The sequence below is a fragment of the Leptonychotes weddellii genome, chromosome 8, assembly GCF_054177405.1.
Source record: "Leptonychotes weddellii isolate Sample4059 chromosome 8, ASM5417740v2, whole genome shotgun sequence".
NCBI lineage: Eukaryota > Metazoa > Chordata > Mammalia > Carnivora > Phocidae > Leptonychotes > Leptonychotes weddellii.
Window position 1 is genome coordinate 124328924 of NC_138376.1, and position 15643 is coordinate 124344566.

The 15643-nt window shown below is 38.4% G+C and overlaps 1 protein-coding gene across 5 annotated transcripts in view; it reads left to right on the forward strand.

Moving 5' to 3' along the window:
- MAP3K4 (mitogen-activated protein kinase kinase kinase 4) overlaps nt 1–15643 on the forward strand; it is a 94027-nt gene that overhangs the window by 21526 nt on the left and 56858 nt on the right. For all 5 annotated transcript variants that reach the window (XR_014148048.1, XM_006734278.3, XM_006734279.2 and 2 more), the window contains exon 3: nt 7878–9241. Coding sequence is in view for 4 of the 5 variants with exons in the window: in XM_006734278.3 (XP_006734341.1) it covers nt 7878–9241 (1364 nt within the window). In the remaining variant the exon portion in view is untranslated. The remainder of the gene's footprint in view (nt 1–7877; nt 9242–15643) is intronic.

Here is a 15643-nt window from a genome sequence, read left to right on the forward strand (position 1 = left end):
TGAGCTGCCAGGGGACTTAGGAGAGAGGAGACCTGCAGGGAGGTGAAGGACATAGGTGAGGTCGCCTTTGTTGGGATGGGATGGTGGTGGGGGTGGGGTGTGAAGGATGAAAGAGCTGAGGTTGCCATTGTTGGGGCAGGATGGCGGGGTAGGGGGGTGAAGGGCAAAGGCGAGGTCGCCACTGTCGAGATGGGATGTGGGTGTGAAGAATGAAGGTGAGGTTGTCATTGTTGCAGCATTTTATTTCTTGCTTTATGTTGGTGGACTCTCAAATGATTGCCAGTTTAGAAGTTTACAAAAAGATATTTTATCTAATTTTTGCATTTCCCTGGGAATGTTAAAGACATTTTTGTTTTTAAAACATGAACTTCTGCTTTTAGAAGCTCTGATAAATATGATAGCAATGTTATGATGTCTAAGTGTGAACAGTTAGTTCCTTATTACCTAAAAAAAGGCAGCTATGTGACATCCTGACTGATGTAACCTACCAGTTAAGCTCTTGAATTAGCTCACTGACCAGGCCTGATTTCATACTTTGATGAGTAGCGGGAATTAATTATTGTACTTTTGGATAATGGTAAATAACTGCCAAATTATAGCAATTAAGATTTTAATAATTTTTGTAATTAGTCATATATAGCTGTTCTTCTTAAGATTGGTTTAAGGGAGAGATAGTCAAACTATCTCATCCTTAAATTTTTGTGCCTTTTAATATAGCAGAAGGAAGTAAATCTAGTTCATCTCACAGTTTAAATAGGTTAAATAAGAATTAAAATACTCAAGCCATGTCCTTTTCAGAATGAATCTGCCTTGTAATCAGTATCATCAGTTCCATTTTGCTAGCAATATTATAATATACTGCAATAGCCAAATTATAGAGATAGAACGAATATCTTAAGATATTTATATCAGAATTTGAACTTATGTGCATACACATATATACACATACTGATTTCCCTATCATAAATATCTCAAAGTGTATGTGTATGTGTGTGTATAAGTCTGTGTTTTTGCTAACAGTAGTAAGATTAGCAACGTGTTTTTGAGAGTATAATACTGCTGTAAAATTGAGCTGATAAAATGGTTACAAGTCAGATTCAGTCTGTAGAGTTCACCCTTGAACAATGCCGGGGTGAGGGTTTGATGGCCAACTCCCTGCAGAGTCAAAAATTGGTGTATAACTTTTGACTCCCCAACGACTTAACTTCTAATAGCTTACTTTTGACCAGAAGCCTTACCATGACATAATTAGTTGAATAACACATATTTTGTATATGTATTATGTACTGTATTCTTACAATGTAGTAAGCTAGAGAAAATAAATTTTTATTTATTTTATTATTATTATTTAGAGAGGGCCAGGGAGGGGCAGAGGAATGGAGAATTTGAAGCAGGCTCCATGCCTAGTGTGGAGCCCATTGCAGGGCTTGATCTCACAACCCTGAGATCATGAGCTGCACCTAAATCAAGAGTCAGATGCTTCACTGACTGAACCACCCAGGCACCCTGAAAAGGAAATGTTTTTAAGAAAATCTAAGAGAAAATACATTTATGGTATATATCAAAAAAAATCTGTGTATAAGTGGACCTGTGCAGTTCAAACCCTTGTTGTTCAGTGGGTCAACTATATAGTCAGTCACATGACTGTTCATTGTTAACTAGAGTGGACCTAAATCTGTATTTTAGCTCTTCAGTCTAAACTCAGCCTGATAGTCAAAGTTCTGTTTCAGACTCTCCATATACAGTCTCACTGTTGCATCCATACTCTCTTCTTCTTACTTTTGTGTCTCTTCATGCTCTTCTTCTCTGGCTTAAAAGATACTCTTGACTTCTTGCTACCCTTGTTTGAGCTCTGTCCATTCTTCAAAGCCCCCAGTCAAGGGGGCTTTGTAGTGGTGTTATTTAAAGTCTTCACAGATTAGTTACCCGCTATAATCTGCTGTTCATGACACTCAGTGTCTAACCTTTCCTTGGGCAGTTAGTACTGGTCTGTGAGCACCTGTGACAGGTGTTAACAGTGGTGTGATGACATGAACATGGGTTAGATCCCTGTCCTAATATTTGCCATCTGCTGATGTTCCATGGTAGTCTTCATCACATTGTTGTTGTGAAGATGATGACAGTCTCTGTACAGCTCCTACTTGAAAATAAGGGGGTTGACTAAAGCAGTGTTTCCCAAAAATGTGCCATTCTAGCCAGGTTGAATCAGAGACACTGGGAGTAGGCTCAGGAGTCTGCATTTTAGCAAGAACCTAAGTGATTCTTAATGTTGACTGATATTTGAGAACCATGAATTCGATCTCTAAGCCCCTGCAGATTGCTGACATTGCTTGGACAGGACATCATTGCTCTAATGACCATCTCACACTTAAAGGTAAAGAGCAGCCATCTGTTTATGCTTACTCACTTGAGAGCTTGAGGAAGGCCTGTGTGTTGAATATGGATAGTACTCATATGGGAGAGCAGAAGTATTTCAAGGACTTGATAAAAAATACATTTTATATGTATTCTAAGGAGCCAGTTCTAGATATGGATGGTGGGAAAATTCAGTTGAATCTGTCGTATCTGTTTAAACTAGTGAACCATATTGCTTGTCATTGGTTGCTTTTGGTTTCATTATAAAATTTTTTTTCTTTTCCTTTCATGCGCTTCTGATGAGGCAGGAATTATTGGTGATTGGCCAAAGGAAAAAGTAACTACTTTGGAAGATCGCTATAACTGCGCTAACCAAATCACACCATTTAATTTACAGCCACTCAGGAGATCAGATGTCCCATTAGTTTTGCTGAAGTTATTATGAACTAGTTTTATAATACTATAATGAGAACTTGTCATGTAATACATTCTGTCTACTTTTGATTTATTCTCCTTTTCAGAAGCTGTTTGTATTTGACTTTTTATTAATTGTAAAGGGATTTAGTATTAAAAGAAAACTAGATGTAGAAACAAACTTGTCCATTATTAATGGGCTTTCAAGTTATTATTAAAAGTTTTACACTCATGTCAGATTGGGTACAGACAGAATATAAAGTGCTTGGGAATAAAAACTGTGTCTCAGCTTATAGATTTCTTTTCACCCCCAACACTGTAGTACTTCGCAATCTCCCTTAACTGACAGGTCCCTTATGGTTTCATAGAGGACTACCTGGTCACTGATTGCTAGGAAATACTCTTGTGTTTCCTTTGCCCATCACAAATATATTATTTGAAAAGTATAGCTACTGATAAAATAAATAGATTTTTTTTCATGGTAGCTAGACTAGGGATTTAGTCTATTTTAAGTTTAAATTACATCATTTTAAAACACGATGATGTATCAGTTTCCATTTGCGTATTTTTTTTCAAAACCAACTTGATTTTTTGTTTTGAAAAAAAAAAAAAAAACAACTCTTATGTTCCATCTTGTGCCTTTCCCTATTTGCTTTTCTTTACACACATTGTAAATCCAAATAAGCCATTGCTTTATGTAAACACAAAATTTTTAAAAAGTGTATAATATACCATTTTGTATGCTGTGAGGTAAGCTTAAGATTTGTATGTAATCTGCAAAAATTAGTTTCTTAGGCTACTAAAATTTGATTCTTCTTATACTGAAAAATGGGACTATGGCATTTTTTTTCCCTGTTGAGTCCTTTTAATTATTGAAATAAAGATCAAGGCTGAGAAGTTTTATCTTTTAATATTTTCATGCTTTGAATATTAGCTTCCTAGAAAATATAGCATGGTTTTGGGCATAATGTTTATAGCCCAGTCTTCTGGAGTTAAGAAAAACTATCCTAGCTACTCTCAGTTAACCCTTTGTTTTCCTTACAATCTTTAAATCATGGATTAGAAGAACATTTATGAGTTATATAAGCCAAGTAATACGTTTTCACTGTTCACTATTACTTTCAAATTATAAGTGGTATGCAAACATTCTCTGGCCATTATCAATAATGTTACTCTATATCATTTTATAAAGTTTTGTTAGGATCCTAAATCCTAAGCTAAAAAAATTGTTTTTTGTTGCATAAATACTTGATTTCTTTGATTCAAAACCATTTATTTGGATGTATGTACCAATACAGCGTTCTCTTCTAGGTCTGCATTGCTTCTCTTCTGTACACGTTTCTTGGTTGTTCTTATGTATTCTATTCTCCTGGTATTAAATAACATGTGTATATACTGATGACTTCCAAATCTGTATCTTTGGATTTCTCTCCTGAGCTCAAGACCCACATTACTTACCTACAGATATCACCAACATAGCTGTCCCATAGACCCCTCAAATTTAGTGTATTAAAAACTAAACTCATTCTTTACCTCTAGCCTTAAACAGTGATACCATGTATGTCATTTTGTGTTTCATAGTGACAAAGTATAGTATCAATTCCTATCTTGAAAAATAAAATATAGTGGAGTTAAATTTGGAAGCACTTGTTAGCTTTGCTTTCAAATAACCATTGTTTTACCAAGTAGAGATGAATGGTATGTATGTGCTATGTCAATAAAGGTATGAAGAACACAGAGAAACATCGAAGAGGAGAGAAAGGCCGGGCTTGGGCAAATTTTTTTATGAATGAATATTGATAGGCATTTGTAGCTAGAAACAAAATTATGAAGAAATTTTTTTGAATGGATTGCATAAAAAGTTTTAAGACCTTTAGAAGTAAGATAGATTATGGGGCACCTGGGTGGCTCAGTCGTTAAGTATCTGCCTTTGGCTCAGGTCATGATCCCAGGATCCTGGGATCGAGCCCCGCATCAGGCTCCCTGCTCGGTGGGAAGCCTGTTTCTTCCTCTCCCGCTCCCCCTGCTTGTGTTCCCTCTCTAGCTGTGTCTCTCTCTGTCAAATAAGTAAATAAAATCTTTTTTTTTTTAAAGAAGTAAGATAGATTAAAACTACAGATAAAAATTCGATCATTTAAAAATATTGGTAATTAAAAAGTAATAATAACCGTTTTTATATTAAAATGTAGCAAAGAGCGCCTGGGTGGCTCAGTTGGTTAAGCGACTGCCTTCGGCTCAGGTCATGATCCTGGAGTCCCGGAATCGAGTCCTGCATCGGGCTCCCTGCTCGGCAGGGAGTCTGCTTCTCCCTCTGACCCTCCCGACCTTCCCCCCCCTCGTGCTCTCTCTCTCTCAGATAAATAAATAAAATCTTAAAAAAAAAAAAATTAAAAAAAAAAATAAAATGTAGCAAAAATCCCTATAGGCAGATAAAATCCTTTTTGATGGACCATAAAGGAAATTAGTGCGCATGCATGCCTGTAGGGGAAGGGAAGGGGCAGGGGGAGAGGGAGAAACAGAATCCTAAGCAGGCTGTATGCCCAGAGCGGGAACCCAATGTGGGGCTCAGTCTCATGACCCTAAGATCATGACCTCAGCAGAAATCAAGAGTCAGATGCTTAACTGAGCTACCCAGGTGCCCCTAAAATTCTTCTTTTAAAACTATTTTAATTTAAATTGATTAGAAGGTAAATTGGTTTTATTTATTTACTTTTATTTTTTTAAAGATTTTTATTTATTTATTTGACAGAGACACAGCGAGAGAGGGAACACAAGCAGGGGGAGTGGGAGAGGGAGAAGCAGGCTTCCCGCGGAGCAGGGTGCCCAATGCGGGGCTCGATCCCAGGCCTCTGGGATCATGACCTGAGTCGGAGGCCGACGCTTAAAGACTGCGCCACCCAGGCGCCCCGGTAAATTGGTTTTAAACAGGATTTCTTTAGTGAATTGATTTTGCATATATTAGTTGGTAACCCATATAAATATACCCTATTTCACCACATCTAAGGCATACTATAATATATTTTAAGAAAAAAAATGCTTGTTACAATTGATGACACAGTGTGATTTTTAAAAAAAAATTTTTTTTTTTTTATTTGAGAGAGAGAGCAAGAGAGAGAGCACAAGCAGGGAGAGTGGGAGAGGGAGAAGCAGGCTCCCCACTGAGCAGGAAGCCCGATGCGGGGCTCGATCCCAGGATCCTGGGATCATGACCTGAGCCGAAGGCAGAGGCTTAACCGACTGAGCCACCCAGGTGCCCCGACACAGTGTGTTTTTTGTTTTTGTTTTATTTATTTATTTATTTATTTTAGACACAGTGTGTTTTTATACTTAGAATTTTTATTTTTTATTTACTGAAAGAGCCCTTTTTTATACTTCTTGATATTTAGATACAGGATTTAAAAAACTATTTGTTACTTATGTTGTGTGTGTGTGTTATAATATATATATTTTATATATATAAAAGCAAAAGTAAAACGTATTAGTGAATATGTTTCTAAAACTTAATCATATCATCAGTTATAAAACATATTTTAATTTCAGAGATGTTAAAATACAGAATGTGTGACCTGGATTCAGTGACACGAAGTATATCTTGGGTGTGGAGGGGAGACTGGAATGGGGTTTTAGGTTTGGCCATTATCAGTATATGAAGTGGAAGCGAAGATTACGCAGGGAGGGGGAAAGTAAGGCAGAGGAGATCGAAGAGTGGAACTCTGAGAAACAGCGTTTTCTGGAGTGAGCCAGGTTCCAAGGAGGAAATTTGAAAAGGAGTGACTTGGGAAGTAGAAAAGAACCCAGAGACTGTTTTATCTAGAAAACAACAGGATGAAGGGATTTCGGTAAGGCAGAGGTGGTTAATAGTGGCAGAAATGCCAAACAGGAAGGAAGGGGGGTGTGTGTTCATTTCAAAGCTTGGGAGGAAAATTAATAGCACTTTCTATAATTGTTTGATGAGAAAGTGTGATATTTACTTTCTTTGCTTTAATTTTGAATGATTTTATATGTCAGTTGAGGCAAATGATACTGAATTATTCTGTATGTCTTCAGTTTTGTTAATGCTAAATTTAAAATGTTATTGTTCATTTGTGGGAAAGAAGAAACCAAGGAGTAGAGTAAATTAACATTTTTACCTATTATCTGTCTTTCATTTTTTTATGAGAATAATCTGAAAGTGCTTAAAGATTCTTTGCTCAGTCTATTTCATTTTACTAATGAGAGAAGTGACCCAGGAGGGGTGTCTGGGTGGCTCAGTCGGTTAAGCGTCTGCTTTCGGCTCAGGTCGTAATCCCAGGGTCCTGGGACGAGCCCCATGTCGGGCTCCCCGCTGAGCGAAGAGACTGCTTCTCCCTCTCCCTCTGCCTTCTGCTCTGCCTACTTGTGCTCTATCTTTCTGTCAAATAAATAAACTCTTAAAAAAAAAAAAAAAGTGACCCAGGAAACTTACGCGGTCTGCTCCAAGTTAGTAAGTTCAGTTCACGGCGGAGGCAGGGATGGGATGTGTTGTGTTTTTGTTTTTAAGATATTTATTTATTTATTTATTTATTTGTTTGTTTGTTTGTTTGACAGAGACAAAGACAGTGAGAGAGAGAACACGAGCAGGGGGAGTGGGAGAGGGAGAAGCAGGCCTCCCGCTGAGCAGGGAGCCCGATGTGGGGCTTGATCCCAGGACCCTGGGATCATGACCTGAGCTGAAGGCAGGCGCTTAACCGACTGAGCCACTCAGGTGCCTGGATGTGTTTTCTAAATCATGTTTCTGTCAGGTCTGCTGTGCTGCTTTTCCCTTCTTAAGTCAAAGGTGATTAACTTGTGGTGATTTCGGATAACTGCACTTTTAGTGTAGAGAAGTGGCTTGTTTTAGATTTGTAGTGGAGAATATTAGAGAGCATAGCAAGTATAATAAAGCAGGGAAAATGGATAAAATCTTTTTGGAAATTTAGAGAGAAATGTATATATTTTGAATCTTTTAATTTTCAGCATATGGTTATGATTTTTTTCTCCAGTAACAGCCTGAAAAATAAGTATATGTGAATATCAGTTTTATTGAAGATATTGAGAGTAGCTTCATGTTTTAGAGTTAACACAATGATCTGTTTATTTCTTTTTAATAGAAAAAATGAATGCACCAAACCAGCCTCCCCACAAAGACACTGGGAAAACTGTGGAGAATGTGGAAGAATACAGCTATAAGCAGGAGAAGAAGATCCGAGCAGCTCTTAGGACAACAGAGCGTGATCATAAGAAAAATGTGCAGTGCTCGTTCATGTTGGACTCAGTGGGTGGGTCTTTGCCCAAAAAATCAATTCCAGATGTGGATCTTAATAAGCCTTACCTCAGTCTTGGCTGCAGCAACGCTAAGCTTCCGGTGTCCGTGCCCATGCCTATAGCCAGAACTGCACGCCAGACTTCTAGGACTGACTGTCCAGCAGATCGCTTAAAGTTTTTTGAAACTTTACGACTTCTGCTAAAGCTTACCTCAGTCTCCAAGAAGAAGGACAGGGAGCAAAGAGGACAGGAAAATACGTCTGCTTTCTGGTTTAACCGATCTAATGAACTGATCTGGTTAGAGCTACAAGCCTGGCATGCAGGACGGACCATTAATGACCAGGACCTCTTTTTATATACAGCCCGTCAAGCCATCCCAGATATTATCAACGAAATCCTTACTTTCAAAGTTAATTATGGGAGCTTTGCCTTTGTTAGAAATGGAGCTAGTTTTAATGGTACTTCAGTAGAAGGGCAGTGCAGAGCCCCTCATGGAACAAATATGGTGGGTTATTCAGCGTATCATGAGCATCTCCAACGCCAGAGGGTGTCGTTTGAGCAGGTAAAGCGGATAATGGAGTTGCTGGAGTACATAGAAGCACTTTATCCATCGTTGCAGGCTCTTCAGAAGGACTATGAAAAATATGCTGCAAAAGACTTCCAGGACAGGGTGCAGGCGCTCTGTTTGTGGTTAAACATCACAAAGGACTTAAATCAGAAGTTAAGGATTATGGGCACTGTTTTGGGCATCAAGAATTTATCAGACATTGGCTGGCCAGTGTTTGAAATCCCTTCTCCTCGATCATCCAAAGGCAATGAGCCAGAAGATGAGGGTGATGACACAGAAGGGGACTTGAAAGAGCTGGAAAGTAGCGCGGATGAGAGTGAGGAAGAACAGCTCTCAGGTCCAAGGGCACTGGAACCCACAGAGCCCACTGACAGCAGTTTCAACGTCCATTCGCAGGATTGCGTGCCTAAGAAGCTTGAGAGGCTTGAGTCTGAGGACGACCCTGTTGGCTGGGGAGCACCAGACTGCAGTACAGAAGCAGGCTTTAGTAGACATTGTCTGACTTCTATTTATAGACCATTTGTAGACAAAGCACTGAAGCAAATGGGGTTAAGAAAGTTAATTTTAAGACTTCACAAGCTGATGGATGGTTCCTTGCAGAGGGCACGCGTAGCCCTGGTAAAGAGTGACCGTCCAGTGGAGGTAGGTTTCTGGTAGGCGTTAGTATGGTCTTGTCCTCAGTTCCATTCTTACAGTGTGCTGTGGTGGTTATTACGTCCTTTCGTAGTTTTGATATTTTTAAGGTGTAACTGGTAGTTACTGTAACTTGCAGATTTAAACATTTCTGTAAAGCACTGTGATAAATGTGGAAATGGATCTACGAAAACTATATGAAGTTTAGTGAATTAAGTGGAAGGTGGTGTGTGGAGGAAAAAAATCCAGCCATATAAATATAGGATGGAGAAGGACAGGCTAGGTATAAATAAAGAGGGAAGAAAGCCACAATCATGGGTGACCACAGGCTGAATATGAGTCAGTAAAAAAGCCAACATGATGCTAAAATATTTTTAAATGAATATGGCATCCAAGGTCATGGATACGGTTCTTTCTCTATTCTTTGCAATAGCTTGTTCCCTTTTTGAGTAGCATGTCCAGTTTTTGGCCACTGTATTTTAAACCAATAAAAACAGATACTACACATGATTTTAGCCAAAAGAGCTGTGAGTTGTAGAGAAATGTAAGAATGTAAGAATGATCAAATGATCTTATTTGGCAAAGTTAACGATTAGCATAGATGATAGAAGTTTAAGGAAAGTCTTAGTTATCAAATCCACATTTTGATATGTGAAGATTTCTGTGAGAGGAGTATGCCTCCTAGAAAAAGCAGTTTGAAAACAGTGCAAATTTTGTTTTGATAGCTTCATGTCTCAGAAATTCTTTACTGTTAAGGGTGGTCAAACTAGAAAGGGGCACACTGTTGGATAGCATTTTTGAGAGGAAGAAGAGCAATTTTTCTCTTGTGGTGAGTTTGCATGTTCATCTGGCTAAAAGCAAAAGCACCCAGATCTTTGAGTTCCTTTATACCTGTCTCTGGTTGTCATTTTCAATTTTAGTAGCTATTTACATACATACATGTGTACCTTTTATTTTTATTTTTTTAATTTCAGTTTACTGCACAGTCTGGCTGGCTTTGGAGTGAGAGGTGATACAATCGAAGGCATTTTCTTTATAATGGGAAACATTGGAAGAGAACCTCAGTTTATAAGATCTTTATTTTTCATGAACTAGACCATGAACCCTAGGAGAGTGGGTCAGACGTTCACATCATATAGAAAGATGTTTGCAAAAGGAATCTGGACTTTGTAGCTATAAGAAGTTAGTTTACTTTGAGTATTATTTTAATTACAAGTCTTAAAAGTGAATTTATATATGAGATCCTGTTTTTTTTCCTTAAGATTTTTTTATTTACTTGAGAGAGAGAAAGAGAGCACATGAGCAGGGGGGAGGGGCAGAGGCAGAGAGAGAAGCAGACTCCCTGCTGATCAGGGTGCCCGATTCAGGATTTGTTCCCAGGACCCTGGGATCAATGAGATCTTCTTTGAACAGTATTTTGACTCTGAATGATTTTTTATGTACATCTTTTTATTAAAGCAAATGACTGTTTTCCCCTGTTTAGTCCAAAATAACTACTTTATACGATTTTTTTATAGTGCAGGTTTCAAAATCAGTAGAACAAAACTAGATACGGAATAAGGATCTGCCATATACTTCAGATGGTGAATGACTTACTTTGATCTAGGTTTTTGGCTGGAGTGGTTCAGTTCCAGTGAGCACACCTGTGGGCAAGACAGGGTCGATGATTGATTTTTATTGTGAAACACTATTTTTGAAGTAATATGAATGAAACAGCTCTGGCGGTATTACCTCATCTCTGATTCAGTAGATCTCATGAGAGAGAGGGACTCATGGTAAAGGCCCTGGGAGGCATGTGGGGGCTTCTTAAAACTGCTTTAAACTCCCAACCCCAAATTCTTTTCCTGTTCCCTGAGAACCATTTGTGACAATGAACTGTCCCTACTAATGGTAGAGCTCTGCGTCCCTTAGATGTGTTGGAACAAGAAAAAGATTGGGAATGAGTGCACTACATTTTCTGTTAGAACTCAAGTTGAAAACAGATGATGAACTATGGTAGCCCATAGTTTTGAATTCCTGTCAATGTTGTATTCCTTCGGTTTGACCAGTTGAGATTTAACTGCAACGGTTATCCTTATAGAAAAGAAGAGTCATACAAATTCAAAGCTTATAAAGTGTGTAAATTAAAGACTGTTAGAATTACTTGCAGATTGTTTGCTTTTCAAAACAAAAATGAAGTACAGAAGCCCCTGTTTTAAGTTTTGTTTTATAAAATGTTGTGTTTGTCAGATAACAAAAGAGTAACCAAGAGCTGAAGTAGAATTTCAGTCCAAACTAATAAAAGATGAGGTTTCAACATTATAATGAACTCAGTGGGAAAGTAAGACTTATTTTCATTTCCATTTCAGGAACATAATTTCTGGAAGGGGAGGTGTATGTGTGTGTATGTATATGAATGTATGTAGACTTCCTTCTGGGTTTGTTTTAGTCTTTGACTAAGTATGTTGGAGAAAGAGCCACAGTTTTTGAAATCAAGTAACTGGATTCCATTCCTTGGTGTGGGTCTTTCTCACCACATGGCTTTGTAAATGACTTAATCTTTCTGATCCTAAATCATCGCATCTGTAAAATGGCTATAATACTTTCCTACCTACCTCACAGGGTTGTTGTGAGGCTTTAAGAAGATATTTGTATAAATGGTAAAATACTATAGAAGCCAAATATAAACTATTAATTTTTAGAAGCTTTGTTAATTTTTTTTTCTTTTGAAGCTAACTGTAAGTCAGTATGGGCCAGACTATTCTATATGTTTATCTTTAAAATGTATTTAACCTTTTAATTTCTGCCAAATACTCCTGCATTTGAAGGACATACGTTTTAAGCAGTGTATAGGCTTTAGATTTAAAGACAGTTTTATTTTCATTCTTGATAGAAGCGTCTTGACCAGTGGGCACCACAGAATGTACCCAATACATATCTTCTGTGTTGCACTGTTTTTTTGGCTTATGTGGTAACACTAATGAATATAGTTGAAGGATTTCTTGTCTATATCTTTATATTTTTATGCTTTATGATTAAGTTACTTGTGATTAGTGTTTATAAATAACATATGATCTTATATTTAATTCCCCTTGGCTTATAAACATGCTTTTATAAAGCAGTTTTTCTCTAAAATTTTATTATATTTTAAAATCTTTAAATTTAAGAACTTGTAATCTTGGGATGATTCTAGATTTATGGAAAACTTGCAAAGATAGTACGGAGTTTTCATATGTTGCTTATGCAGCTTCCTCTAATACTGGCATCTTACTTTACTTTGCTATATTTGTCAAAATTAGTATATTAACATTGGTGTAAGATACTGTTAACTAAACTGTGGACATTATTTGGATTTCTGTTTTTGTGCTACTGTCCCCTTTCTGTTCCAGGACCCAGTCAAGGACGCCACCTTGCTCTTAGTCGTGTCTTCTCAGTCTCCTCTGATCTGTGTAGTTGCTCAGTCTTCTCTTGGTTTGCGATCTGGACGGCTTGTAGAACAGTCTCTGAATTTGGATTTGTCCGGTGTTTTATCAAGATGAGACTGGGGGCTTGGGCTGGGCAGAAATGCCACAGAGTTGAAGCGCTCCCCATGGCATTGTATTGTCCCTGGTGATGTTAACCTGGGTTCCTCGGTGAAGGTGTTGTCTGTGGGGTTCCTCCACAAGTTAGCAGTTTTCCCTTTCCCTGCTGTACTCTTGGATGTGAGTTACTAGATGCAGCCCACATTCATGGGGAGGGCTGTAGGAGCCCACCTCTAGGAGTAGGGAGTATCTACATGTAGTATTTGGAATTCTTCTGTATGAAAGATTTACTTCTTCCCTCCCATTTATTTATCTCAGTGGGAAGTCATAAATATTTATTTTTTCTTTGGGTTATAATCCAGTAGTATTGTTCTTTCTTTTGTTGCTCATATTGTTCCTTCTTTAGCCACTGTAACTCTTCCAGTTGGCTTCTGTGTCCTTTTGACATGCCTGCATCTTTTTTTGTATTGTTTTGCTTTTTGAGCAGTTTCTTACTCTGTGGCATCATCCTTTATTTTTCCTGTTGCACTCCTGAAATCAGCCATTTCCCCGAGGAGCTCTGGTTCGTTTTATTGGAGGATGTTATTTAGAAATGAAGATCTGGGCACTGGATGTTACTGTTGGGGTGTTATTGCTTCCAGGACCATTCAGTGGTAGAGTTAGAAAATATAGAAAAGTCTTCCACCCATTGTGTATGCACAGCTCGATAGTTACTTCTCCTTGCTTACCCATCTGTCTATCTGTGAGAAATAAACATGAGTTCACACTGATGTCTCAGGCCTAAGCCAGCATCACCAATTTCATCCTAGTCTTCCTCTCCTGCTTATTTGTAATTTTTTCTCTTGTGGTGAGAAACCTGGCTCCCATTACTACAGTTATTTACATATTTGTGCAGCCAGAGTATACACGTAAAGTAGTTTCAGAATTGCTAACCGGGACCCCGTGAGGAATAAATTTGCCAACTAGAGTATAGCATTTCAGTACAGTTCTTTTTATCTTTAGTCTTAGAGAGTCACCACAGAATTTTCCAGAGTTAGCTAGGTCAGCACCTTTTTCCTTTACCCTCTTCAATGAGGTCGTATCATTCATTTGTAATATAGTGGTTCACTTAATCTCAGTCTGCATTCCGTCCTGGGATTCCCCAGTGTTCTAGTTGATTTTTTTAAGTTTGCCATAAAGTTTACTTTTTGTGTTGTACAGTCCTTTGGGTTTTGTGCACTTAAAATGTTAAATACCCATAAAATATTTGAGCCATAGGTTGTGATATGGTGATTTTATGCTCCTTCCTTTTAGCTTTACCGTATGAAATTTATACATTTTCAGAAGAAGAGACAGATAAAATTTTTACTTAATGTAGTATATAAAAAAGTATAGTTGCCTGACTGATTGCATGTTACCATGCATATTACCTCAGATCCTAAGGAAGAGTTTTGGTTATTTTATAAATTACTTTCCTTTGAATTAGAAATGATGATGTGATTATAAGTTTAATGGCCAATAAAATATTGTTTGTTTTATGATCCAAGAATAATTATGCTGATTTTTTCCTGTAAGCACAACAAACCCTGAAGAGGTTGCCTTCTGTATTCAGAGTGGACAACGCCTGTATAAACTAGGATATAAAATTAACAACAGTCACCATTTATCAAGTCTTCCGCATGCTAGGCAAACCACCAAATGAAGTGGTGGTGTTAATTCTCTATCTTACAAATAAGGAGAGTAGGTAACTTGCCCCAAATCACAGGAACTGTAGATTGTTGGAGGAATTCAAATCCAGGATTCTGGGATACCAGACTTTAAACTGTGCTAATGGTGTCCAAACCTGGCTGCGCACCAGCATTATCCAGGGAGCTTTTGAAAATTCATGTACCTAATGCCCTCTTTGGATATAGGGCAAATCAGAGTCTCTTGGGGTAGGACGTGAGTGCTGCCATTCTTAACAGACCTCCAACGTGCTTCCTATGTAGCTGGACCAGCACCAGTGCAATTCTGGGTAAGCCCATTGGAAACACTAAGTAGGCTACAGTACTCGCCCACCCCCGCCTTCCAGATTAGTGTTCATTAATACAGTTATTATAGTTAATTGTTTTATTTGCTTCAGTCATCACCTATCTGATTTCATTAGTAAAGTTACACGGACTTTGTCATTGAGTAAGTGGCAAGCTGATAAGCACATTCTTGCTCATTTGCCTTTAGGTTTTCTGTTTTCTAAAAGCACACTTACTTGAGGGGAAATAGGAAGTTGTTCTGTGTTATTTTTGACTGCAGTGAGCCAACGGAGTCAAACCTGATGTAAGATGGAGACGATCAGAGGACAGAGCTCGCAGCTCGCAGCGGAGAACTGCATCCCATGAAGACAGCACACCAGCAGCAAGACTAGTAGCTAGCATTAACTGAGTACTTGCTGTGTGGAGGCGGGTCGGTCAAGTGACGTGGTCAAGGTTGGGTGTATCCCGTGGGGCAGAGCCAGGGTGTGAACGCAGAACTGCCTATAAAGCTGTGCTCTTCACCATTACAGTATGCTGCCCCTTGAAGTCGTATTTTGTCCCACCTAGTGCTTGGAGTATTTTTTGACGTAGTGGCTAGCATTTGAAAATAAGATTTCATGTGAAAATCTGGATTTTTTTGCTTTCCTTAAAATACTAAGAGGAAGTCTGTCAACCCTGGGCCCACATTCCCACATGATAGCATCTGGCGGGCTCCGATTGACCACAGTGCCCATTGTTTCTTTCTCTCTTACTGTCACCCTTCCCTAGCCCCCCATTGACATCACCCACCTGGCCCTGTAGGCATTTCAGTTTGTGATACGACCCCTGGTGTAGAATCATAGAAACTTTTGAAGGGTAACAAAAAGTTGATCCTTGAACAACACGGGGGTTAGATGTGCTGATCCTTACACTGTTGAAAATAT